The sequence below is a fragment of the Pseudoliparis swirei genome, chromosome 11 (genome assembly GCF_029220125.1).
Source record: "Pseudoliparis swirei isolate HS2019 ecotype Mariana Trench chromosome 11, NWPU_hadal_v1, whole genome shotgun sequence".
NCBI classification, from domain to species: domain Eukaryota; kingdom Metazoa; phylum Chordata; class Actinopteri; order Perciformes; family Liparidae; genus Pseudoliparis; species Pseudoliparis swirei.
This window is the reverse complement of record NC_079398.1, coordinates 9,967,915-9,993,119: the sequence shown is the minus strand read 5'-3', so window position 1 is coordinate 9,993,119 and position 25,205 is coordinate 9,967,915. Positions and strand designations below refer to the sequence as shown.

At 44.3% G+C, this 25,205-nt stretch overlaps 1 protein-coding gene across 1 annotated transcript in view; it reads left to right on the top strand.

Annotated features, from left to right (window-relative positions):
• Window positions 1–23,659, top strand: part of LOC130201641 (thyroid peroxidase-like) — a 31,925-nt gene extending 8,266 nt beyond the window's left edge. The window contains exons 2-12 of the mRNA XM_056426723.1: window positions 465–543; window positions 639–793; window positions 1,092–1,221; window positions 1,823–1,952; window positions 3,622–4,113; window positions 18,218–18,476; window positions 19,717–19,887; window positions 20,504–20,741; window positions 20,829–21,037; window positions 21,138–21,311; window positions 23,029–23,659. Of these exons, the coding sequence (XP_056282698.1) occupies window positions 465–543; window positions 639–793; window positions 1,092–1,221; window positions 1,823–1,952; window positions 3,622–4,113; window positions 18,218–18,476; window positions 19,717–19,887; window positions 20,504–20,741; window positions 20,829–21,037; window positions 21,138–21,311; window positions 23,029–23,042 (2,051 nt within the window). The 3' untranslated portion in view covers window positions 23,043–23,659. The remainder of the gene's footprint in view (window positions 1–464; window positions 544–638; window positions 794–1,091; window positions 1,222–1,822; window positions 1,953–3,621; window positions 4,114–18,217; window positions 18,477–19,716; window positions 19,888–20,503; window positions 20,742–20,828; window positions 21,038–21,137; window positions 21,312–23,028) is intronic.
• The last annotated feature ends 1,546 nt before the right edge of the window (window positions 23,660–25,205 follow it).

Here is a 25,205-nt window from a genome sequence, read left to right as displayed (position 1 = left end):
CGAATGTATTGATAGCCTGCAACAAGGTAGATATTATACATTATAAGATTAAAGTATAGAAACATTAACAAAAGGTATCTGGAGTACTCAGACCAAGTACTCAGGACAAGAAGGAACAAAACAAATTGTTTTCATCTTTCTTTAGTTTATAATGAAATGAAAACATGATTTTTTAAATTGAAACCACAACTCATGGACAATACCTGGTCTAGTATAACTGCATCTTCTTTTATAAGCTTGTCCAATGTATTTTTTCAATGTAAGCAAAACATATGTGAACATTTTTTTCTGAGTTGTGGATTAGAAGCAGCAGAAGCATCAAATACATTTTAAAGTACCAGCATCTCAACATTCAAATGTAGGCACTGCACTTGTGTAAATATTTACCTTGCACCTTGTTTTACAGATAATATGTTATCCCCCTATTTTCACGCTGTCCTGTTACAATACTTTATATCTTGCAGCCACAACTCTCAGAGAACTGCTCATCTCCTCACATCAAGAGAGCCTTCGACTTGTCCACGAAGCCTCGAGTCGGCGACGGTATTGAACTTATCAAATGAGTCATCCCCATTACTTGTCTCAGTTCCTCCTGAACCACAACGCTCATCCTTTTACACTCCCCTGCTCAGCTCAAGCGCTCCCTCGTCCTCCACGCATGTGTTGACATGGCTCCGGCAGAGCGAGCCCGAGACCCTGGAGGTTTCCCGAGCTGCAGAGCTCTTTCAAACAACGCTGCAAGTCCTCACGAACACGGCGAGACAGAGATATAAAAGAGACCTCACGGCCGCAGGTAGAACCATTTTATTTGATTAAATCGTGAGGATCTCACCTTGAAAACAACCTCAAAACAACCGTAACACGATCAACATCTACAATTGATCCACTGCCACTAATTGCACTCTATATAGTCCACGAAAACACAATTTAAACTCATTAATTGGCAAAGATTGTATCAAATTTAAACCATTACTAGATGTTGGCATTTTAAAACGACAGTGAGTGTCCTTTCAGGTTTGATATGCTCCAATGGTTTGCAAGATAACAATCCCATGAGTGTTTGTGTTAACTTTGCCACGTCACGATGCCAGCGCTGCTTTCCTGGGAGGACGTGGAGCTGATCGCAGAGCTGTCCAAATGTCCTCCTGCAGCACACCCAGCCATCTGTCTGCAGAGTCATCGCAGCAGATACCGCTCCATATCGGGCCTCTGCAATAACAGGTATCGACGGGTCTAAAGAACCAGGACTCTGCTGTTGTGGAGTAAACAATACAATCCAGGAACCAATAGTGCAAGCAACGTCCCTATTGGCTTAGATTTAAAGTAAATCAAATGTTTTGTAAACCTTGAAAATTGAAAATAAGCGTTGTTTTCATATTGAAGTTGAAACACCATAACTCCAACACACACCACACCTCCATTTCGATTAAACAATGCAAATGCAAGGTTAACCTTATGAAATGTTGACATTTTTAAATGGCATTTGCATTTTTAATGAATATGTATTTCACGTTCACTGTAATGTGTCGATACTCACGTGTACAGGAAACGTATATGTCTGTGGTATCTTCTTAATTTTTCATTTAAACTCCATATTGGCGATAGTAGGCATGTTTAATGAAATACATGCAGAACATAAGACGACACATGGACACAAAGCCTGTTATAATGTATAAATATACAGCAAATATAGCAAAACCTTCAACTAGCCGATGCACTTTTGTTTATTGGTAACTGCAGTATTCTAAACTTTGATGAACATTGTGTGGAAAACAACAAATTGCATTTTTTTCCGGACACGCTTCATGATTCTCCTTCTCAGGCAAAACCCTCTCTGGGGAGCAGCCAACACGCCCCTGGTCAGGTGGCTTCCAGCTGAATACGAAGACGGAGAGAGAGAACCCAAGGGTTGGAACCGAGGACGGCTCCATAATGGATTCCAGCTTCCTCCGGTAATCTACAGAACGCTGGTCCGACGGACACGAGAGTGTCGGCGGTGAAATTAGAAAAGAAGGGAGCTCACTCCCTGCAAAAAAACAACAAGTTAATGTTGATTTTTCCCCCATTTATTTCCCTGACCTGTTTTACAGCAGATAAAGTCCACAGTGATGTAGGAACAGCAGATGTGTGTGTGGGAGATGACAGAGATTACGCTTGCATTCGCATTTTGTGGACTGTGTCATAAAATACATTATTTCCGTAGCTTGAAATGAGCTGGTTTACAGTCATTAACATGTATTTTTTCTTTTTTTACAGCTTCTCCGATATTTTCATTCGATTTATGCACTAGTTACACAGAGTGAGATCCTTCAATGGGATAACTAATCAATTATGCATCCGTTGTATCCAGCATGAAGTTGACCTCCATGTAGATCAGCTATACTTTCCTAAAGTGTTTTAGATAATTAATAATCTCATTTAATGTCAAAATGGGTGGAGTCAATCATATATTGGATACTTTATGTGTTGCGTGACTCTTTTTTAATCAGTTGCCAAAGCATTTCTGGTGGGATGAATTAGCCACAAGCCCCTTTGTTGAGTTTAAGACATTTATCTATTCATAACACAACTTAATGAATGAAAGAATTAACTAATTCACACAAACAAGAAAGCTATCATCTACCGTAACCCCTGACTGGGACACAACAGGCCTTCCCGAGTAAATATGTTCATTTCCGTGAATGATGAGACGATAAAAACACCGGCTGATAAATGGGAGGCCGCCGCGGAGGAAGCAGGGGGAGGGGGGGGGAGGTGGGGGGGGGGCAATTACACAGTTAAATAAAAACAGTTCTCACTGTCAACCAAAATAACAAATCCCACTGTGTTCACAGCCGTGGGAAGTCAGTCAGAAAATAATAAGGAGCTCCTCTAAACAGACGGATGACGTCTACTCTCACCTGCTGGTGGAGTGGGGCCAGTACATCGACCATGACATCACCTTCACCCCTCAAAGCAAAGGCACCGGGCTGGACTGTTCCAACTCATGTCAACATGTGCATCCATGCTTTCCCATTGAGGTAAGCTCAAACCGTCTCTGGTCATTTTGCTCTCCAGTACTGTATCGAGCTTGCTCTGTTTTTACACGCCTGTATTTTAAAAGGAATATTTGCACATTTTGGGAAGTAGGCCCAGTTGCTCTCTTGTTGAAAGTTAGATGGGCTGATGTCCTGGTTTCCTGACTCCCAACACAACCAGTGGAGACTCCAGGGATGCACTGGTCTCGACCAAGAAAGAGTTGCAGTAGTTGCACATCAGCATCATTTCCGCCTTGTCCCGCCCTACTGGGCTGTGATTGGCTAGTACTTGTCACCTCAATTCGTCCTTGTGATTGGACTGTGTTTACATTTGACGGTCTTTGGTACAAATAGATAAAACCTTATTTCACCCTGAACCACAATCTAAAAATTCGAAAAAAATTCTACAAAAATTGGAGTTTAATTAGATACCAGTACAACGCACTAATAGCTTCTTATGTTAAAGGGTTATCGGAACAGAATCAGCCCCCTCATCTAACTCAGCAAATATGCCAATGAACATTTGATTGATAGAGCAGAAGTAGTGAGAGACGCCATTGAAGATTGAAGCAGCTTGCGATGCAACCTTTTGTGTTTTCCACAGACCGGTGATTCTGCCACCCGTGCACACAGCTGCATGCCCTTCCATCGCTCCAGACCAGCCTGCTTGGTCAATGTCGGCTCCGATATTCAACAAGCTGTGCAGCAACAGCAGCTGAACGCCATCACGTCGTTCATTGACGCGTCGGTTGTGTACGGCCACACTCCGAGGCTGGAGGGCTTCCTCCGTGACCTCGCCGGCCTCAATGGGAAACTTGCTGTCAACGAGCAATTTAGGGATCCCAAGGGAAGACCCTACCTTCCATTCGTGTCCACTCTGCCATCGGCCTGCCTGCAGAGCCTGCACGGGAAGAGGGTGGAGTGTTTCAGTGCCGGGGACAGTCGGATCAACGAGGGTCTGCCTCTGACCTGTCTGCATACGCTGTGGCTCCGGGAACACAACCGGATTGCAGAGGAACTGAAACTCATGAACGCTCACTGGAGCCCGGAGACTATTTATCAAGAAACTCGCAAGATTATCGGAGCTCTGCACCAGGTATGTGACCAGTAACTGAAAATGTTTCCGGATAGCAGCATATGAAACCTTTTTAGCTGATAGTGTTTAAACGGCACTGTGTTGACATGCTAAGTCAAATATGGCAGCAAGTTTACATTATTTTAATTTTCAATTAATCTGAATGATTCTAACATTTGATAAAATAATTTATTATATATATTTCAATACAATTCAGTTTATTTGTATAGCCCATTTTCACAAATTACAAATTTGTCTCGGAGTGCTTTACAATCTGTACACATAGACATCCCTGCCCCAAAACCTCACATCGGATCAGGAAAAACTCCCAAATAACCCTTCAGGGGGAACAAAGGGAAGAAACCTTCAGGAGAGCAACAGAGGAGGATCCCTCCAGGATGGAGAGGTGCAATAGATGTAATGTGTACAGAAGGACAGATTTAGAGTTAAAACACATTCAATGAATATGACAGTGTGTGAATAGCTCGTAGGAGGCATATTCCACAATCCAGACCTCCACGATCCATCAGGCAGATGGAGGTAGAGAGGAGGAGTGGCGGAGTCTCAACAGGGCCATGGCATAGTTGGTAGTAGGCATATTCCATGATCCAGACCTCGATGATCCATCAGGCAGATAGGATCTATGACGTCTCATAGGGTCCGATGACCATATGAGACGTGAAGTCAAAAGAACTCCGGGGATATATATATATAATACATCATTTAAATATAATAAATAATGTTAGAAAAATGTTGGAAACATTATAAATTATGTATTATATATATGTATAATAATATTATAATAATGTTATAGTAATTTTATAAAAATATAAACATAACATTATTTATTATATATATATAATTTTATAAAATGTTAGAAACATTTTCAATAAATATCAGGAGATTAATAACAACTTAAAATAATGTATATTTGCTGTTTCTAACACTTTATAAAATCAGTTATTTTCAGAAATTCCAATGACTAATGCTATATTATATTGAAGGAGTACAAGATAAGAGAATCCAAACAACATTAATTAAGAAGAAAAACATTTCTAGAACCACCTCCTCCATTTCTTAAATATTCCGGAATGTTTGATCATATCACATAATCTTCATCAGTTGATGGCCTCCGTCCAGTTGCCGTAGAATAGCAGATCCAAGCCTCCGCTTTCGGACCAACATGGACGAAAATAACTTTAAGTGCTTTGGCAAAATAGAATTGAATCTACTATTCCATGACAAGTGGACATCTTCTGTCGAAGATCACATGTTCAGATGAAAAGTTCCAGAGCAGCTACTGAAAGGATTGCATTGTTACCTCAGATATTCCAACTAGTTAATCTCTTTGCTATTGGATGTAATAGCAAAGCAGTAACATTGTAACAGCAGATGACAAAAAACAATGTAGACATTTTTGGAACACCCTTTCGATTTGGTTGAGTCGAACCTGTCGCTATAAATCAATCTGTCAAAGGTCTGATTGTGTACAAAGATACATGCCACTTAGCTTAACCTGCAACCCGGAGAATGAAAATAGAAATTAGGGCACAATGGACTCGTCTATGTTGAGTGAACCTGCTTGGCAAGATGTAACGCGAGTAGTGGACCACTTGGATGTGAAAGGGGTCACTTGTATAGGGACAAAGCCAAGGGATTACAGTCAGTGCATTTACATGCAATCGAATTATTGGCTTAGTCGGACTGAAATCGAATTATCCGTTTCATGTAAACACCTTTGTCGGACTATGTGCGGTCCGACTTCGATCCGATTAACACCCCTGGATAGCTCGGTCCGATCCAGTTGATAATTCGACTATCGCGGCTTGTAACGGTGAATTCGATTAGGAACTGGACTTTGCGTCTTTGCGCATGCTCGAGATCCCGCCGCCCTCCTCCCTCCCATGTCGTGACCCGGAAGTCGAAAGAGACGATAAGCTGTCACTGCCGGGAGCCTGGCCGGCAGAAAACAAACAAACAACCAGTCCCGCTGCTAACCATGTTGGTGCCCTAAGCATAACTCCTCATGATGCCCCCCTGAGATAGGGTCTGTGTGCGCGGATGTGTCGGCGCACATCACGGCAGAGCGATGCGACCCGAGAAGTGTTAAGGGGGGGGCATTATAATTATTATAACTGAGGATTTTTTTAGTTGCCTATTTTGTGGACGTGGTGCCCTACGCGTAGCGCGTTATGGGAGCGGCGGCGCTGCAAACAACGCTATGGAGAACACAAGAGCCACCACACATCTCTGGACCGAAGAGCAGACAGAATTTATGCTTAATGTATTGAAGGAGTTGAACATACTAAAGTTCATGGTTCTTTCTCGAAATGTTGATGTTGTTGTTGGTGGTGGTGAAGAGGTCAAGCGGAAATGGCTGTATCACCACGAGTTGTAATGAAAACAGCGCCACCTATCGTATCGGATATGACATGCTTTCGGCCAATGATTCGAATTACTCACTGCCATGTATATTGGGATAACAGCTGATCCCCCAAAAGATAGCATAGTCTGACTAAAGCAAGATTCGAATTATACCATCATGTAAACGCACTGTATCACCCAACTGTCTAGTTCCCCTCAGCTCTACCAAGGGTTTTAATGTCTTTCAGTTTATGTTTTGGTTTTACTGCCCGTAACTTGGTTTAACTCTCTTTCATCCCTCTCATAGCATCATTTTGAGTATATGATAAATACCTGCCCTGCTAATGTACTGCTTTCCACCAGCTAGGCAATATTCTATTCCTGTGTAAACATTGTGTTAGATATAAACAATTTGTTTCCTAGACAACAACTCACTCAGTGGTTTCTAAAATGTGCCTTTCCATGTTCTTCTCAGCTGATATCCATTTGAAGCAGAGAAGGCAGGTACTGAAAAAAAGAACTGTGTGGAAGACTGTCAAGTCATAATCCTTCATACTGTAAATAGTCATGAGCACAAAGGATTGCTCTGTCAACTTGCTATTGTGTTGGTTTCTAAGTGAGGTTTGTTTTGTAGTTGCTAATAGCGATGAGTTATTTATAATAGCTGTTTGTCAGGGCATTATGTAAGATTACATTAAACACATATATATTACATTATGTATTACATGTCATTTAGCTGACACTTTTATCCAAGCGACTTAACGTAAGTGCATCAAACACAAGGACAAACTCAGGACAACAAGAATCAAAGTAACATCTCTTCAAGAAAGCCAAACTATAAAAAGACCACAAGTAATACCATAGATAATACCATAAGTAATACCATAAGTAATATCTTTGGTAATAACATAAGTAATACCATAAGTAATACCTTGGGTAATAACATAACTAATACCATAAGTTATACCATAAGTAATACCAGTGTTTATCTAGTCAGAAAAATATGTGTTTTTAGTTGGCTTCTAGTGAAGGAGATGAATGTATACACTTTGGGCTGTAAAGTTTCTGAGGAGAAATAAATCTGTAAACTGTCAGATTTTGTGATCTGACATTTGATCACAGCAGTGGATTAACACCTGATATCAGGAGGTGACCCAGGAAAAGAGACATACGGGATCACAAAGAGACGAGATGTCTACGTCATGTTATGTGTTGGTATTGAGATTGAACCCAAACGCAGACGGACAACAGCTTGAATAGAATCAGCGCTCTTTATTCCAAAACCAAGGTAAAACAGAAATAACAAAAAGGCAGGGGTCTCAGACCAAAGTCTCTTGCTCCGAGGTCGGGAGGGAAGCTCGACCGAACACTCAACAAAAAGGAAAAAATAGTCAAAGTGGGCTCCTCACTCAGGTGACGACCGTGTCTCTACATTGAGTGAAAAAACAAAACGAAGTACCGGTTACAGAGTAACGACGAGAAGAAGAACTCACAGGGCGAGTGGACGTACGGACTGGCCTCAGGTTGCTAAACCAACGACCTGACAGTGAGCAAGAGCAGGGCATTTAAGCCAGCTGGAGATGATCAGGTGAGATGAGCCCCAGCTGGCTCTTCTGGAGGGAGGCGTGACAGTGGGCGGAGTTCGGAGGAGGGAAACTGCAGGGTGAGACGAAAATAAAAACACATGGCACAACGACAACACACATGAGGAGCGGAGGTAAGGGGACAACAGAGAGGAAAAACAGCAGGGGAGACAGAGATCCTAACAGTACCCCCCCCTCAATGGGAGCCTCTTGGCGAACCGCCCGGTCTGCCGGGGTTCTGTTGATGATAATCACGGATCAATGCCGGATCCAGGATCCGAGACCGAGGCACCCAGCAGCGCTCCTCGGGACCATAACCCTCCCAATCGACAAGGTATTGAAACCCTCTGCCACGTCGACGAACCTCCAGGAGGCGGCTCACCGTATAGGCCGGGCCTCCTCCAATGAGTCGGGGGGGTGGAGGGGGTTTGGACCGAGGGTTCAGAGGGCTGGAAATAACGGGCTTGAGGAGGGAGACATGAAACACCGGGTGGATTCTCATGCAGCGGGGTAACTGAAGCTTGACTGCGACAGGGTTGATTATGGATGTGATGGGAGAGGGGCCGATGTACCGGGGGGCGAGCTTCTTGGACTCGGTATGAAGAGGGATGTCTCTTGTGGAGAGCCACACTTCTTGTCCAATGCGGTAGACGGGGGCGGGAGCACGGCGTCGATCCGCCATCCTCTTGTTCCGGTCTGCCGTGCGAAGCCTCTAGTTCCTGGTTCAACCTCTCCGTTTGGCCATTAGTTTGTGGGTGGAACCCGGAGGAGAGGCTGACCGTGGTGTCGAGGGTCCGGAAGAACACCTTCCAGACCTGGGAGGAGAACTGCGGACCACGGTCTGAGACAATGTCCGCAGGGATGCCATGGAGCCGGAAGACGTGCAGGGTGAGGAGATCCGTGGTCTCTCGGGCAGACGGGAGCTTGGGCAGTGGGATGAAGTGTGCAGCCTTGGAAAACCGGTCCACCACGGTTAAAATCACAGTGTGACCATTAGAGGGGGGAAGGCCAGTGACAAAATCCACTGCAATGTGGGACCACGGCCGTTGGGGAACGGGGAGTGGTCTTAGCAAGCCTGAGGGAGGCCGGTGTGAGGTCTTGCTGCGAGCGCACGTGGTACAGGCCTGGACATACGCTCGGGTGTCCCTTTCGAGGGAAGGCCACCAGAAGGCACGGCGCAGCCAATTTATTGTACGCCGTATACCGGGGTGGCCGGAGAGTCGTGAGCCCATCGCAGAACCCGGGAACGGACAGGCGGGGGAACAAACAGGCGGTCTGGAGGTCCCCCTCCGGGACCAGGTTCGGTGAGCTGGGCTTCACGAACTGCTGTCTCGATCTCCCAGGTGACGGCTCCGAGCACGGATGAAGCTGGCAGGATCGTATCCGGAGTGGGGGTTCCATTGGCACGGGTAAACTGACGGGAGAGAGCGTCTGGCTTAGTGTTCTTGTGGCCTGGGCGGTAAGTGATTAAAAAATTGAATCTGGCGAAGAATAAGGCCCAGCGAGCCTGGCGAGAGTTGAGGCGTCTGGCTGAGTGGATATATTCCAAGTTTCTATGGTCAGTCCAAATGATGAAGGGGTGTACCGCGCCCTCCAACCAATGCCTCCACTCCTCCAAAGCCAGTTTAATAGCCAGCAACTCCCGGTTGCCAACATCGTAGTTCTTCTGCGCAGAGGAGAGTTTATGCGAGAAGAATGCACAGGGGTGGAGCTTAGAGTCGGACCCGGACCGTTGGGATAGGATGGCTCCGACTCCGGTGTCAGAGGCATCCACCTCGACGACAAACTGACGGGTCTCGTCGGGGTGGACCAGGATAGGGGCTGAGGCAAACCGCTCCTTAAGGGTCTGGAAAGCCCTGTCGGCCTCAGGAGTCCAGGTATACTCCACCTTAGGGGAGGTGAGTTGAGTCAGGGGGTTGGCTATGCGGCTGTAGTCCCGAATGAAGCGCCGGTAGAAGTTGGCGAACCCCAGGAACTGCTGGAGCTGTCGTCGTGACGAGGGTACCGGCCACTCCGTTACTGCTTTTACCTTCTCGGGGTCCTTTCTGAGCTGGCCCTCCTCGATGATAAAGCCCAGGAACTGCACAGAGGACACGTGAAACTCGCACTTCTCGGCCTTTACAAAGAGTTGGTTCGCCAGCAGGCGTTGTAAAACCTGACGGACATGGCAGCTGTGCTCTTGTGGGTCTGAGGAGAAAATGAGGATGTCATCCAGGTATACGAACACAAAACGGTTTAGGAAGTCACGGAGGACATCATTAACCAAGGCTTGGAACACGGCGGGGGCATTGGTTAACCCAAAAGGCATTACCAGATACTCAAAGTGGCCCAAGGGTGTGTTGAATGCGGTCTTCCATTCGTCCCCCTCCCGTATCCGCACAAGGCGATAGGCGTTGCGGAGGTCCAGTTTAGTGAAGGTCTTGGCGCTGGCTAGGGATTCAAAGACAGAGGTGATAAGTGGTAATGGGTACTTGTTCTTAATGGTTATTTGGTTCAAACCTCTGAAGTCGATGCAGGGACGAAGGCTCCGATCCTTCTTGGTGACGAAGAAGAAGCCCGCCCCCAGAGGGGAGGAAGAGGGCCGTATAATCCCTGCAGCAAGAGAGTCGGTAATGTATGTCTCCATCGACTCGCATTCAGGTCTAGAAAGGTTATACAGACGGCTAGTAGGGAGTGGTGCGCCGGGGAGCAGGTCAATTGCGCAGTCGTAGGGACGATGGGAAGGTAGTGAAAGGGCCCGCTTCTTGTTGAAAACCTCCTTTAGGTCCAGATACTCACAGGGGACGGAGGAGAGAGTAGGCTCGGTGTCCGGTGGGTTGAGCTGAGGGGTCCGACGGGGAACTGCTGATCTGAGACAGCGGGAGAGACAGGTGGGACTCCAACCAGTAATCTTGCTCTCAACCCAGTTGATTTGGGGGTTGTGGTCTCTGAGCCACGGGTGTCCCAAAATCAGAGGCGCTTGTGGCGTAGGGAACACGAGAATCGGATGTCCTGGCGGTGATTACCTGACACGAGGAGCGATAAGGGCCGGGTCTGGTGTGTGATCCTGGCCAGCGGGCTGCCATCTAACGCGTTCACCAGCAGGGCACGGTCCAGGGTCTCCACTGGAATCCCTTCTCTCTCAACAAGAGTGGAGTCCAAAAGGTTCTGTTCCGCCCCCGAATCGATGAGCACCGACAGGTGCATAGGGCCGGACGGTAGGTGCAGAGTAGCTGGGAACAGGGACTGAGACTTGGGGTGGGGAACTCGCTTAGAGTCGCTCGCCAATATCCCCAGTCTTATTGGCGAGCCCTCTCTTTTGGGCGGACCGGGCACTCTGGAACGCGGTGTCCCAGTTCACCACAATAAAGACAGACTCCTGCGCGGATCTCTCTCCTCCTGGGAGAGGCGAGTCTGCCCTAGCTGCATCGGCTCCTCCAGAGCCATAGGTGGCGCCACCGGCTGTGGTGGGCGGGAGTAACCGGTGCTGTTGCGGTGAGGTGAGTCTGGGAACCGGAAACTGGGAGAGGAGACAGTCGGGCGCACAGGATTGTGATACCTGTAGGACCTCTCCCGATGGCGCTCTCGAATTCGGGTGTCCAGACGTACAGAAAGCGAAATGAGTTCATCCAGAGACCCGGGTTCATCACGTACCGCGAGTTCGTCCTTCAGGCGGTCTGAAAGACTGTTACGAAAAATCCCTCGTAGTGGCACCTCGTCCCAACCGGACTCGGCGGCCAGAATCCGGAAGTCCACAGCGAAATCAGCGGCGCTGGTAGTTCCCTGGCGGACCTGGAGCAAACGTTGAACTGCATCTTGAGCGTGAACCGGGTGGTCAAAAACCTTCTTAAACTCTCCAATAAACCACTCGTAGATGATCTGCTCTGAACAACGACGGTCGAGCCATGCCTCGGCCCAGACTAGAGCTCTTCCGCGCAGCAATCCCACCGTATAAGCCACCCTAGCGTAGTCCGAAGCATAAGTACGGGGCTGCTGATTAAAAACAAATCTGCACTGGAGCAGGAACCCACGACAGCCTCCCGATGCTCCGTCATAGGGGTCTGGCGAGGGAACAAAACACTCACGGTTGCGAGCTGTATCCTCACGAACAGGTTGCTGGGGAGGCATGGGATGCTGCGCTAGCTCCTGCATTCTGTCCCCAATGTCTGTCACTTGTGTCCCGATCGCTCGCTGAGACTCCCTTAAGTCTTGCAGCTGATTATGGTGATCTCCCAGGAGGTTACCTTGGATGAAAACCGCCCTCTGCAGATGTTCTGCAGAGGAAGCTGCTGCCGCTGCTGAGTCCATTGTTGGTCAGGTCGTTCTGTTATGTGTTGGTATTGAGATTGAACCCAAACGCAGACGGACAACAGCTTGAATAGAATCAGTGCTCTTTATTCCAAAACCAAGGTAAAACAGAAATAACAAAAAGGCAGGGGTCTCAGACCAAAGTCTCTTGCTCCGAGGTCGGGAGGGAAGCTCGACCGAACACTCAATAAAAAGGAAAAAATAGTCAAAGTGGGCTCCTCACTCAGGTGACGACCGTGTCTCTACACTGAGTGAAAAAACAAAACGAAGTACCGGTTACAGAGTAACGACGAGAAGAAGCACTCACAGGGCGAGTGGACGTACGGACTGGCCTCAGGTTGGTAAACCAACGACCTGACAGTGAGCAAGAGCAGGGCCGGGGTATTTAAGCCAGCTGGAGATGATCAGGTGAGATGAGCCCCAGCTGGCTCTTCTGGAGGGAGGCGTGACAGTGGGCGGAGTTCGGAGGAGGGAAACTGCAGGGTGAGACGAAAACAAAAACACATGGCACAACGACAACACACATGAGGAGCGGAGGTAAGGGGACAACAGAGGAGAAAAACAGCAGGGGAGACAGAGATCCTAACACGTCAATTGTGAAGATGAAGTACAAACGGCTGGGAGATGATTAACATACTGTAACTATAACCGGGACGAGTTTGGAAAATTCCAAAAAGGTGGAGTAACATGTGAGGCATCATCTGGTTTGACTGGAAACCAGCAAACTGGAACCGTATTGGTTTAAAAAAAGGAAATAAAAAAATAAATGATAGCTGAGCACTTAAGCTCCTCGCATTTTCATAATGACGTCCTCCCTGTTGTTCCGCTATTATCTCTTATTCTTCCCACACTCACTTTTTTTTTTACAGGGACATTGTGTAATATTTCAGGAAATCAATTGGCAGAAATTAAATATAATAATTAGGTTTTCTATGGTTTCGATCTACCTGAAGTGGCCAAAACCTACACACTGCAGCTATTACAGAATGTTAGATAACACATAAATCAACATTTAATGAAGCGTTGTTGTGTTATTGTATAATGCTTCAGTATTAATGTTGATATTTCTGTAATGAGAGAAGTTAGCAAGTTATCCAACTCTGCAGCCCTGTTCAGATCTCTGTGGCGTTGTTGTGTCTTGTGGTTGTTGTTGTTGTTGTTGTTGTTGTTGTTCAGCCATATGGTTGAACCCCAACAGCTATTACCCGAGCCCCGCCCCTATTTAAATCCTCAGACAGCTGTTCCCAGAAAATAAGCTCACATAGGGTGAATGTCAGCAAGATGCTGTTTTCATTCAGCATTATTCTTAACAAATCTCTGTGAAAGCAAGTTTTAAAGGAATAAATATCTTCTGGCAGTATATTACTTACAAAACAGCAAACACTTCCAGGCTATGGGTACTGTGTAATTAGGCAGGAAATGAAAGATAACTGTTAATAGAGGTGGATTTTAGTGGACGTCTACCTATTCGATTTAAAGAATGTGCTGTGTGTATTTGAGACACAACATTAACCGCCAAACTCGTGTTCTTGCAAGAATGTATTGGCCGATGTTCTATTCCTCTTGCTTTTATGATTGCATATGCCATAATAATAATGATAATGCCATGTTTTTTCTTCTTCTTCAATGCACTTCAAGATGCAAGATTCAACATTTGGAGTATTTCGATTGCCTCTACCCTGCTCTCAACATGGCCGACCTCTGAAAGCTAACGGTTTCCAACAGCGCTAACAGCGCAAACAGCGCAAAAAGCGTTGTTACGTTCCTCGACTAAGGTCTAGGGGTGGCGGGAAATACCAATGAATGTAAACCAGGGAGAAATACTCACGGACAACGAATGGCCAACACACTCTAGCTAACAGGGTTTCCATGGGGTGGTTGTTACACTCCCACGTCAGTCGGGACGCCGTTATCAGCTGAAACCATCATACGAGAGCAGCAGAGCGGCGCTCATGAGCTGGCCAGTGGGGAACGCTCACAAGCACAATAAATCCTGCTCAGCTGGCTCATCTATTAACAAAGCAAGGAGAAGATCTGAAGCAACACACAGAGGGGGAGCGGCTCAGCTCAGGTAGACTTGAATCGAGAGGGAAAGCCTTATCTTTGCAGGAAACAGGAAACACAAATTTACATAAGCATCAGTTTATTATTCTGATTTGCTTTTTAATCGAGGTGCGTGGCAGTCAAGGATGTTGCTTATCCAGTGCGTAGAGTAGGGGGACGCTATCGTTATGCTCTAATGACTTATTAAGTGGTTAGGACAAAGCAGGAAAAAGCTTTTACAGGTTTAAGGGCCCGGATCGGTTTGTAGGTGGAAATCGCTTGAATCAGAATTAAAAAAGAAGACTATATGGGATTTATTTTGTTCAATAAGTAGAAATGTCTTCAGATAATTATATTTAATTATTTGCACACCTTTCATGCATTATTATTGCATGATGCATCCAAAAAAATACTACACGGGTGTTGTGGTGGAAAAAGTAGACACATCCTTTTCTTTAAAAGATCAATGCAACATTCTAATGAATAGTACAAGCCTTAGTACAAGTACGAATCCTCCGTCGGTAAAAGTACATCAATATTATTTGCATAACATACAAAAAATATCAATATATCATAAATATGTGTCTTGACTCTTGAGGTGTAGCTAGTATTTCCTTAGATAATTAAATTCAATGATTCCCTATCTAGGGGTCAGGTGCCTCCAAAAGGTCACACGATACATCTGAAGGGGTTGAACGAGCAGCTTTGGAGTTAGAGAGAAAAGATCCGGACATTTGTTTTTATATTTTGGGCTTAGTTTAGATTTTTTTGTCTTTTTTATTTGGCCTAACCCTAACAATGCTCATGGAAAATCAACACAAACACAATGCTCATGGAAAAAAAACACACAAACACAATGCTCATGGAAAAACAACACAAACACAATGCTCATGGAAAAACAACATGAACACAATGCTCATGGAAAACAACACAAACATAATGCTCATGGAAAACAACACAAACATAATGCTCATGGAAAAACAACATGAACACAATGCTCATGGAAAACAACACAAACACAATGCTCATGGAAAACAACATGAACACAATGCTCATGGAAAAACAACATGAACACAATGCTCATGGAAAACAACACAAACACAATGCTCATGGAAAACAACATGAACACAATGCTCATGGAAAACAACACAAACATAATGCTCATGGAAAACAACATGAACACAATGCTCATGGAAAACAACATGAACACAATGCTCATGGAAAAACAACATGAACACAATGCTCATGGAAAAACAACACAAACACAATGCTCATGGAAAACAACATGAACACAATGCTCATGGAAAACAACACAAACATAATGCTCATGGAAAACAACATGAACACAATGCTCATGGAAAACAACATGAACACAATGCTCATGGAAAACAACACAAACATAATGCTCATGGAAAAACAACATGAACACAATGCTCATGGAAAACAACATGAACACAATGCTCATGGAAAACAACATGAACACAATGCTCATGGAAAAACAACATGAACACAATGCTCATGGAAAAACAACATGAAGACAATGCTCATGGAAAACAACACAAACATAATGCTCATGGAAAACAACACAAACATAATGCTCATGGAAAACAACATGAACACAATGCTCATGGAAAACAACACAAACATAATGCTCATGGAAAACAACATTAACACAATGCTCATGGAAAAAATGTGTTTCTGATCAATCAAAGCTGCATAAAACCCCCTTCTATTCTAGTGGTCACAATCCAGAACAACACTGGATTAATTTAGGCAACACAATACTTTGTATGTGTCATGTTTTAATGTCAAATATTGACCTGAAAAGTAGTTGTCAGGTAAATGTACTGGAGAATAACCACAATAAGTTCAACTGAAGCAGCTTATAATTGCTATACTTTGCACTCCATATTTGAGCAAATATTTACCGTTGCATTGAAAATGCGGAAGGTTATGTTTTGATCGCCGTGTATTTATTTATTTGCATGCGTGTTCCTCGCATAACAAAACAAAAATTAAACCGAATCGCATGAAATTTGGTGGGATGATTGGTTATTATCCGGGGACCATTTGATTAGATTTTGGGATCGATCGGGTCAAAGGTCAAGGTCAAGGTCATGAAAAGGTCAAAATCTTCTTGAATCGCATGAAATTTTGTGGGATGATTGGTTATTATCCGGGGACCATTTGATTCGATTTTGGGATCAATCGGGTCAAAGGTCAAGGTCATAGAAAGGTCAAAATCTTCTTTTTACCATAGCACGGTCAATTTATATCCAATTGGCATGCAACTAATGCCAACATTTTCATAATTCAATGCCCAATCTTGTGATATGCGAAGGTATGTGCTCTACCGAGTGCCCATTCTAGTTCTTAGTTGTTTTCCACCACTGCATGGATTATTGGATGAACCCGAACTATAAGAATAAGAGTCAGACACACTGACACTGCAGTCTGCTGACTGCTCCTCAGATGGGACCAGAGTTATCTCCACACTGAGGCTCAGGATTGATTGATTGATTGATTGATTGATATATTTATTTGTCGTTTGCCAGAGTACAGGTACAAAAGCATCGAAATTACAAGAAAGGGTGGATGAAAGATTACAGCATAACATGAGGGAAGAAGGCGAGAAAAAACACCAACCCCCCGACTATGCCCCGAGAGGGGTACAGTGTGGGAGCAGGAAAAAAACACCTTAGCACATAAGCACATACATTTTAGACATGACTTGCAACGAGTAGGAAGGGGGGAGGGGAGGTAATCCAACAACTGGGTGATCTAAGCCCATCCATTGGGGGCAGAAGGTAACCAGCACCGACAAGCAGCCAGCCGGTCCGGCGCCATCTGGAGTCGAAGCTGTGTTTTCTTGTTACAGCTGACACATTGTGCTTCAGCTTCAGTTTGTGCAGAATGCTGCTTGCACGTCACTAATGCAAAAAAAAACTTGTATGAGAAAAGTGTATTTGACTTTCTGTTTCACGGTTGTTGTTGTTTTTTGTATCAGTGTAAACGTTTTAAGGGAGAATTTGGCATGTTTAGAAGTGAGGTTGCATAACACACTCATCCATACCCAGTGTATCACCTACAGACGCTGTGAGCGGGGGGGCAGAAGTAACACTGCAGTACATTGCTTTGCTCCCCTCTCCAATTGGGGGCTAACCGCCATCTACTGTTGCTAATACATTGACTGGATCAGTCCCTCAAACAACCCCACCTGAAAACATAAGTCGGCTCTTAAACTTTTCAGCCAGACTCTTGCTATTTAGTGAGTGTTTTCAGCTCATTAAGTTAAATTATCCGGTCTATGACATCATTCTTGCCTTAACAAGTTGATCTTCAACAGACTGCCGTTACACTAAAGGCAGATGTTGTTTCATTAGTATCACAAAAGCAACACCAAAGTTAACTGTGTCTAGTCCACTGCTCCATTTTGCTTTGTAAGCTACAACACCACATGTGATCCCACTAGAACGTGCGTGTGTGTGTGTGTTTGTTTATGCGCTTTGTGTGATATGTGTTAAGATTCAGGTGGTGAACTGAGGCCTTTATAAATAATGATAAGGACAGATGGAATTCTCTCCGGTGAGCTGTAAGGGAACAAACATGCAATAATTTGTCCAAGATATGACACAAATACTCATCTCACTGGAAATCCTGTGGGAATAACCTTTAAAAAACCACAAGATATTGTTAATAATTTCCAAGTGGTTCATGTTGTAACTTCGTCGCTTCAAAGAGTTCTTGAGCTGCACGTTATCCTCAGATTTGAGATTTTCTTTCAAGCCTATATTTAAAATATTCTTTTTGCTTCTCTGAGATCCCCTTTTCTCTTTTATGACTCCCAGATCATAACCATGAGAGATTATGTTCCGAGAATCATCGGCCAGGAGGCCTTTGATTATTACATAGGGCCCTACCGGGGGTATGATCCCACCACGGACCCCTCTGCCTCCAACGTGTTTGCCACCGCGGCGTTCCGGTTCGGCCACGCCACCATCTCCCCCGTCCTCAGGAGGCTGAACGAGAGCTCCCAGGAGCACGAGCACTTCGCCGACTTGAGGCTGCATAACACTTTCTTCAGTCCATGGAGAATAGTCAAAGAAGGTCGGTGCACATTTAAGAAGCTGCCTATTGGAACTAATACTGTATCCTGCAAGCACACTAAGTAATACTCTATTTAGGTCAGCTTGATCAAGTGTCCGTGTAATAGTTACGTGCAATTCAAGGGACTCGTTTGCCGAAGACCATCAAATAGAAACGTTGATGTAATCAATAACCAGTATGAATAACCATAATTAGTATGTGACATCTACAAGATTCTGTGCTCCAAGTCCCTTAAGACTCATTGCACAAGACGCAATATTCCATCTGACACACCTCCAGAACCTTTTTTCCATTAAATATCAATCCATCACTTTACTTACCTACTTATTACTTACACTTATGTGCAAGATAGTAAATAATCTGTCACACACAGGAGAGGCACATTTATAGTCTTACTTATAACTGACAAATGAAAAGCAAATTCTGCTTTTTTTCAACCTCATTTCCCGTCATTATAAACATTTTTCGCTCATGAATTCTGCTGCAAAGTGGCATTTTAATATGTACATTGTGGCAATCAATATGTACGTATGTACAGAGTATATATCGACAGACGAATTTAACAAATACGTTTTTATTTTGCTGCATTGATATACAGTGTTGTGTTTAGTAGTCTTTTCAACAAGCACACGTCTATTCCTGTTATGATAAACGGAGTGTTCATCCCCAACAGTCCACTCATCTTGTTTGCTCAAGTGAAATTGTTGGACCCCAGTGAGCCCAGGGGAAGCAGAATAACCTAATCTTAGGAGGGATATACAAACCTTGTTCTGAGCGGCATAAAGAAAGCAAACAGTGACGTTTAGACTGTACTCACACTATACCTTCTGCTTCTCTGTGTGGGATAAGGGATTACAGGCAAGTCAAAGTGAGCATACTGTTTGCGGTTTAGCGACATCAAGTCACGTGCAACTTTTAACAGAAAACGTGTCATCCGATGTGCACAAAATGTTCACATTAGTATCACTGCATTTCACAGGAAAAGAAGAAAAAAAATCGTATAATTACTTTGAACAAATAATTAGTGCAGTTCGACTGTGGGTCAGTGGTTCGCAGGTCCGTTTTTCAGGGGGTTGGAGGTTCAATCCCCACCCTAGTTGAAGTGTCCTTAAGCAACACACTTAAACGTGCTCCCTGTAGCTGTGTTGTGAATTCAACATGATTGTAATAATAAAAATCATTGGATAAAAGCATCAGCTAAATGATATGCAATGTAATGCAATGCAGTTCTTCTCTCAAGGTGGAATTGAACCAACCCTGAGAGGTGCGTTTGGGACCGCGGCATCGGCTGCTAGCGCAAACATGCTGTTGACGCAGGAGTTAACAGACAGGTTGCTGGTGTTGAATGTGCCACAATCCATGGACCTGGCGTCCCTGAACCTGCAGAGAGGACGAGATCACGCCCTCCCAGGTAAGTGCTCGGCTGCACCGGTGCTATTCAGCTAAGCCTTACGAATCAGTGTGACAATCAACGAGCAACCTGCTGGTTAATCCTGAAAGCTTACTTTGTCCTTCCCCTCTATCGAACCATTCACAAAGGAGGTGATGTTTAGAGGAGATACCCACCGACTTTAGAAGACAATGGCAAGACCTTTCAGCAGCTTGGTATTAAATAAAGAGATAAAGAGGGGGGGGGGGGGGGTTGAATTCTGGTAATTTTGCGAACAAGGGCTTGGCAGTCTGTTTCCAGGTTTTGGGAAGTAAGTAAAACCTTCTAGGCATACTGTATTTGTGAGGAAAAATAAGTTGTATGAATCCTTGGTTGGGCTTGAAGAAATAAGCTTTGAAAGGAAAAAACAAAACATATGTATAAGTGAGTGTACCTCTGTAGCCCACTCCTCATATCTGCTTGAGTCCAGCAGCTCAATGCTAGTACACATCCGAATCTCTTGCCAAATTGTCGGTGGGCGAGTTACATTGCTGGTGAAGTCTGAGCCAGGTTTAGACATCACACAGTCATGGGAGAGTGATATCTCTCAACAAGAAAGAACAACTTACTTTTAATTTGTGCTGAAATTACTTTTCAGGATACAACGACTGGAGATCGTTCTGCAGACTGGATCCCATTGAGACAATGGATGGCTTCAAAGAGGTTGTGAGAGACTTCAGGGTTGCAGAGAAGATCGCACAAATATACAAACATCTGGATAATATTGACGTGTGGCTTGGAGGGCTCGTTGAATACATGTTGCCAGGCTCAAGAACTGGTCCCCTCTTTGCTTGCCTGATCGGAAAACAGATGAAGGCACTGCGGGATGGCGATAGGTACGCTAATATTTACTTGATAAAAGATTCTACTTTTTATATCTTAAATTGTTTGTAAAGGAGAGATCAACTGTTTTTAATTCCCAGGTTTTGGTGGGAGGCTGACGGGATGTTCAGCCAGCCACAGAAAGAGGAGCTCTTGAAGGGTTCTCTGTCTCGGATCATCTGCGACAACAGTGACATCAGGGAAGTCCCTCCTGACTCTTTCAGGTTCGGGAAATACCCCGACGACTACGTCTCTTGTGATCACGTCCCAACGATAAATCTGGACGCTTGGCAAGAGGAGAAGAGCCAAGGTGGGCTTGAAAAAAACTGCCCGTGTTAATATTCGTCCTGAAAATTCATACACGATTCTTTGAATTTTAACACGCAAATCCTTTTATCTCTCAATTCCAGACTTGGAACAGTGCGGCGCTCCTCCAACGATAAAGAATGGGGATTTTATTATGTCTTCGACAAATGGAAAACTGGTCGCTCTGTACTCCTGTTACCATGGTTTCAAGTTAAAGGGTGCGGCTGCAATAGTTTGCAAGGGATATCAATGGAGTGATCAATCCCCACGATGTACAGGTATGTGAAGTGTTTTTGACATGGATTTATTTCATCACACTTTTTTTGTGATGTCATGATGCTTGTTTAGAGGAGATTCGGAAAAAAAGGGAGATTACACTGTCAGCTGGTAAATATCATGTCCTGATAGTACGAACTGCTGCATATTAAAACTTATACAGATCCTCTTAGGAAGAGATATCCAGCAAATATCTATCTTTGGAGAAGCTGTACTGTTGTGCAGTGTAGTCTGACTGGCGCTTTACTGCTATCTGCTGGTAGTATTGGGAAAAGGGAAATGTTCCAATGGGAAATATAAGGGGAATAGGGCTGATTTGTGATTTTAACCATTTTTCATGAAGACAACCCATTGTGAATGGGTTCAACCTCCTTTTTAGCAGCCATCCATGTCAGTGTGGTATGAAAGTCTTTGCAGGAACAAAAGTATGGTTGTTATATAAGAAGTGGATTCAGTCAATATACCTTCACCTATTGTTTTGTGGATTGCAGTTCTGAAGCTTCGAGTTCAGAATTGTGTCCATCCCAAACTTTTCGCAATGAGAAATGACCCGAGAGGGTGGAGCTAAGTACAAACAAACGCTGACCAATATTTATAATTATATAAATTACATTTTTATGCAACCAAAAACACAATTTCATGAACTCAAAAAATCACTGTGAAAGGGTTAAAGTTATATAATGAAACAGACAACTCCGGACAAGGCCGTGGTCGCAACCTGTCAATCACAAAGTAGCCACGCCCACACCACACTCTGCTTCATCATCTATTTTACTCTAAATGGGACCATCATTTACTTAATGAGCATCAGCCATTGAGAGCATAAACATATGTTTAAAATGTTTTCTCAGGTAATACATCAAATGAGAAGTGAAGTAATTAGCGAAGACTTCTATGTTATCTGACCCTTGATGGAGATTAGAGAGAAAGAAAGTAGACAAAAACTTGCATGTTGGCTTCACTCTTCACAACCAGAGATTACTTCCTGGTTATGTTTTTTTAATGGATGAAATGATAAAAAAAAGAGGAATAAGCAAATGCAATTTTGAATAATAAGTATGATTTGAATAGCTTTGCTTGAATGCATCTGGTTGATGATCATATATCATTAATGTCAATGAGATATATAGACAGATGTTCAATATGTCAGCACTGCACCTGGCATGGAGCCTAATTGGATCCAAGGGCTTTGCTTATAACACTAACCAGTGGACGGGTCTATACTAAACATTCTGGCGGATAACTGATCGATGATAATTCTCACATCTCTCTTCTAATATTTAACTAGGTTTATCTGTTATGATAGGCTAAGTTAGTCAAGAAAGTCACAAACAACATAGGACTGAATATTCCCCAATACACAATTCAATACTAAATCACCAACAGAGGATATCTTAATGCATTGTCAAAATGTCATTAAATATTGATGACTATGGACAAATATGTTTGTTTCTTTGGCAGTGGGACAGTTGATCAATTATAGTGTCTTATATAGTGTTTATCCCTTTATGCATATGTTACGAACATGTCCATGTGTCATCCGTAGTTCAGCTTTTTGAAATAAACTGTCAGTGAGTATGTCAGAAAATGTTAAGAACTAGGCTGACAGACAGAGATGAGAAAAGTTGTTTAATTGTGACACGGTTGACATTTATTATGCCTGGTTATATTGGAGTGTTCCTAAAATAGCCATGATGTCTTGTTTTTGTGTTGTTGCAGGGAATCCTCACTAACTTGTTGACACTGCAGCAGATACAGAAGCGCTTCATAGTTTTATTACCACGCTCAGGGAAACGTTGTAATCCTTGTTATCTTTTTCTCATATTTCATGATTTTTCTAATTAACGTTTTTTGGGGGGGAGGGGAAATTGAATAAGAAACTCGGTCAAAAGTTATTTAATTAAGTTGCTGATTTTATATTATTCCATTCCATTATCCATACCACTGGAGCCGATCCCAGCTGACATTGGGCGAAGGCAGGGTTCACCCAGGACAGGTCGCCAGCCCATCCAGGGCAAAACATATACATACAACCATTCACACTCACACACAATTTAGAGATCAATTAACCTGAGCTGCATGTCTTTGGACTGTGGGAGGAAGCCTGAGAACCCGGAGGGAACCCACGCTGCCACGGGGAGAACATGCAAACTCCACACAGAGGAACCGACCGGGAATTGATCCCACGGTCCTCTTGCTGTCTAGCCACTACACCGCCGTGCAGCCCCAATTTTTATAAACATTTTATATAATGACAGCTGCTAATATTGAATCACCTGTTTTACATTTTGTAGACTATTAATGTCCTTAGCTAATTGCAGTAAATGTCATTTTTGTTCAATAAAAATATATACACAAAACTGTAAATCAAAACACTTTCTCGTCCCTCCCTCCTTACTCACAGGTACGAGGTTTGATTCAAATTATGTGGACATCAGCTTTAGAAAACAATGTCAAACAATCCTCAGCATTTCCAAATGAAGAAACTCACCATGATAAGATGAAAGTTATCATACAGTTCGTATTGCGCAATGTATTTTTTTCACTTCAGAACAGGTATGGCTGAGAAATGTGCAGTAACGAAAGCTAATAATAACCTTGTTATATAAGCCTACATGTTTTTAAATGGGGCCAAATGACTCATACATGTCACCTGTTACTGGTTATGCACAAGGAAGATGGTTCTTTGACTTCTTAAACTGCCTTGTCTTTCTGTTGTAATATTCTGCTCTAAAAACCTTTACATACTGTCTGTAATAGCAACATGTTACACGTTACAGTAGATCACGGGAGAATCCCAAACAAATGGATAAAAAAGGTACGCTGTTAAAAGTACTGAGGACTCCATCAGCATTTGTACTGTAACATTTCTAAAGTAAGATTATTTAAAAGAAGAAGGTACAGTGGGTTATTCAAGGACAATACAAGACAGAGATAGAAGAGAAGAGAACAGTACAACGAATAAAACAACTATATAAATTAACGGTACAATACAATGCTATGTTGGGCCTTCTAATTAAGTTTGGACATTGTGGCAGCTGTCCCCAATCTAGCCTCGGCTGCTGGCTGGTTGACAATCAGTCAGCTGCTCTGACTGATTGGCAATCAGTCAGCAGCCGATGCTGCTCATATAAAAAGGGCAGCAGAGCTGGAGGGAGGGAGAGTGAGCAGATGTGTCGTTGTGCGGTCTGGGCTGTGTTGTGTGTGATAATAAATATCATATCCAACGGAATCTGGCTGTTATCTGGTGATCCTTGGTGCTTGTGGGGGAAACCCACGGGTACTGGCAATGGAGCTGCTACACTGGAGCCCAATGTGGGGCCCCCGGAAAGGAAAAAGCATCTGGAAGGGATGGAGCCAGAACAGCCAGAGGAACAACAGAGGAGCTGCCGACCACCGAACCCCAGTACCCGTCGGAGCTGCCGAACCCTGAGGTCCAGGACCCGTTGGAGCTGCCGACCTCCGAGGGCCGGCAGCAGAGTGGGCGGTCCGCCTCCTGCCCCTGATCACTGGGGAGCCGCAGACTGCGGCTCTGGGGTTGCCCCCAGCAGCCCGGCAAAGATATGCGAACATATCATGTATCAACAGTCATGGATCGGCTGGGTCTGACCCTGGAGGATTACCGGCAGTGGTTCCGTGAGGCCACGCTGGGGCACGACGACCGGCCTTTAGCCTACACACAACGGCTGAGGGACACCACCCGGCCAACACCAGCCCCTTGGAAGAAGCTCCTGGCTCAGCCCACACCGGCCCCGCGGTCAGCCCCTTTCCCTCTGTTCCACAATCCTTCTACCCCAGCAAACCCCGGCACCCCTTCCAACGCACAGGGGGTCCCCTCAAACATCAGTGCATAGTGTCAGTGGAGTGAGTCGGAATCCCGAAAGATTCTGACTGAC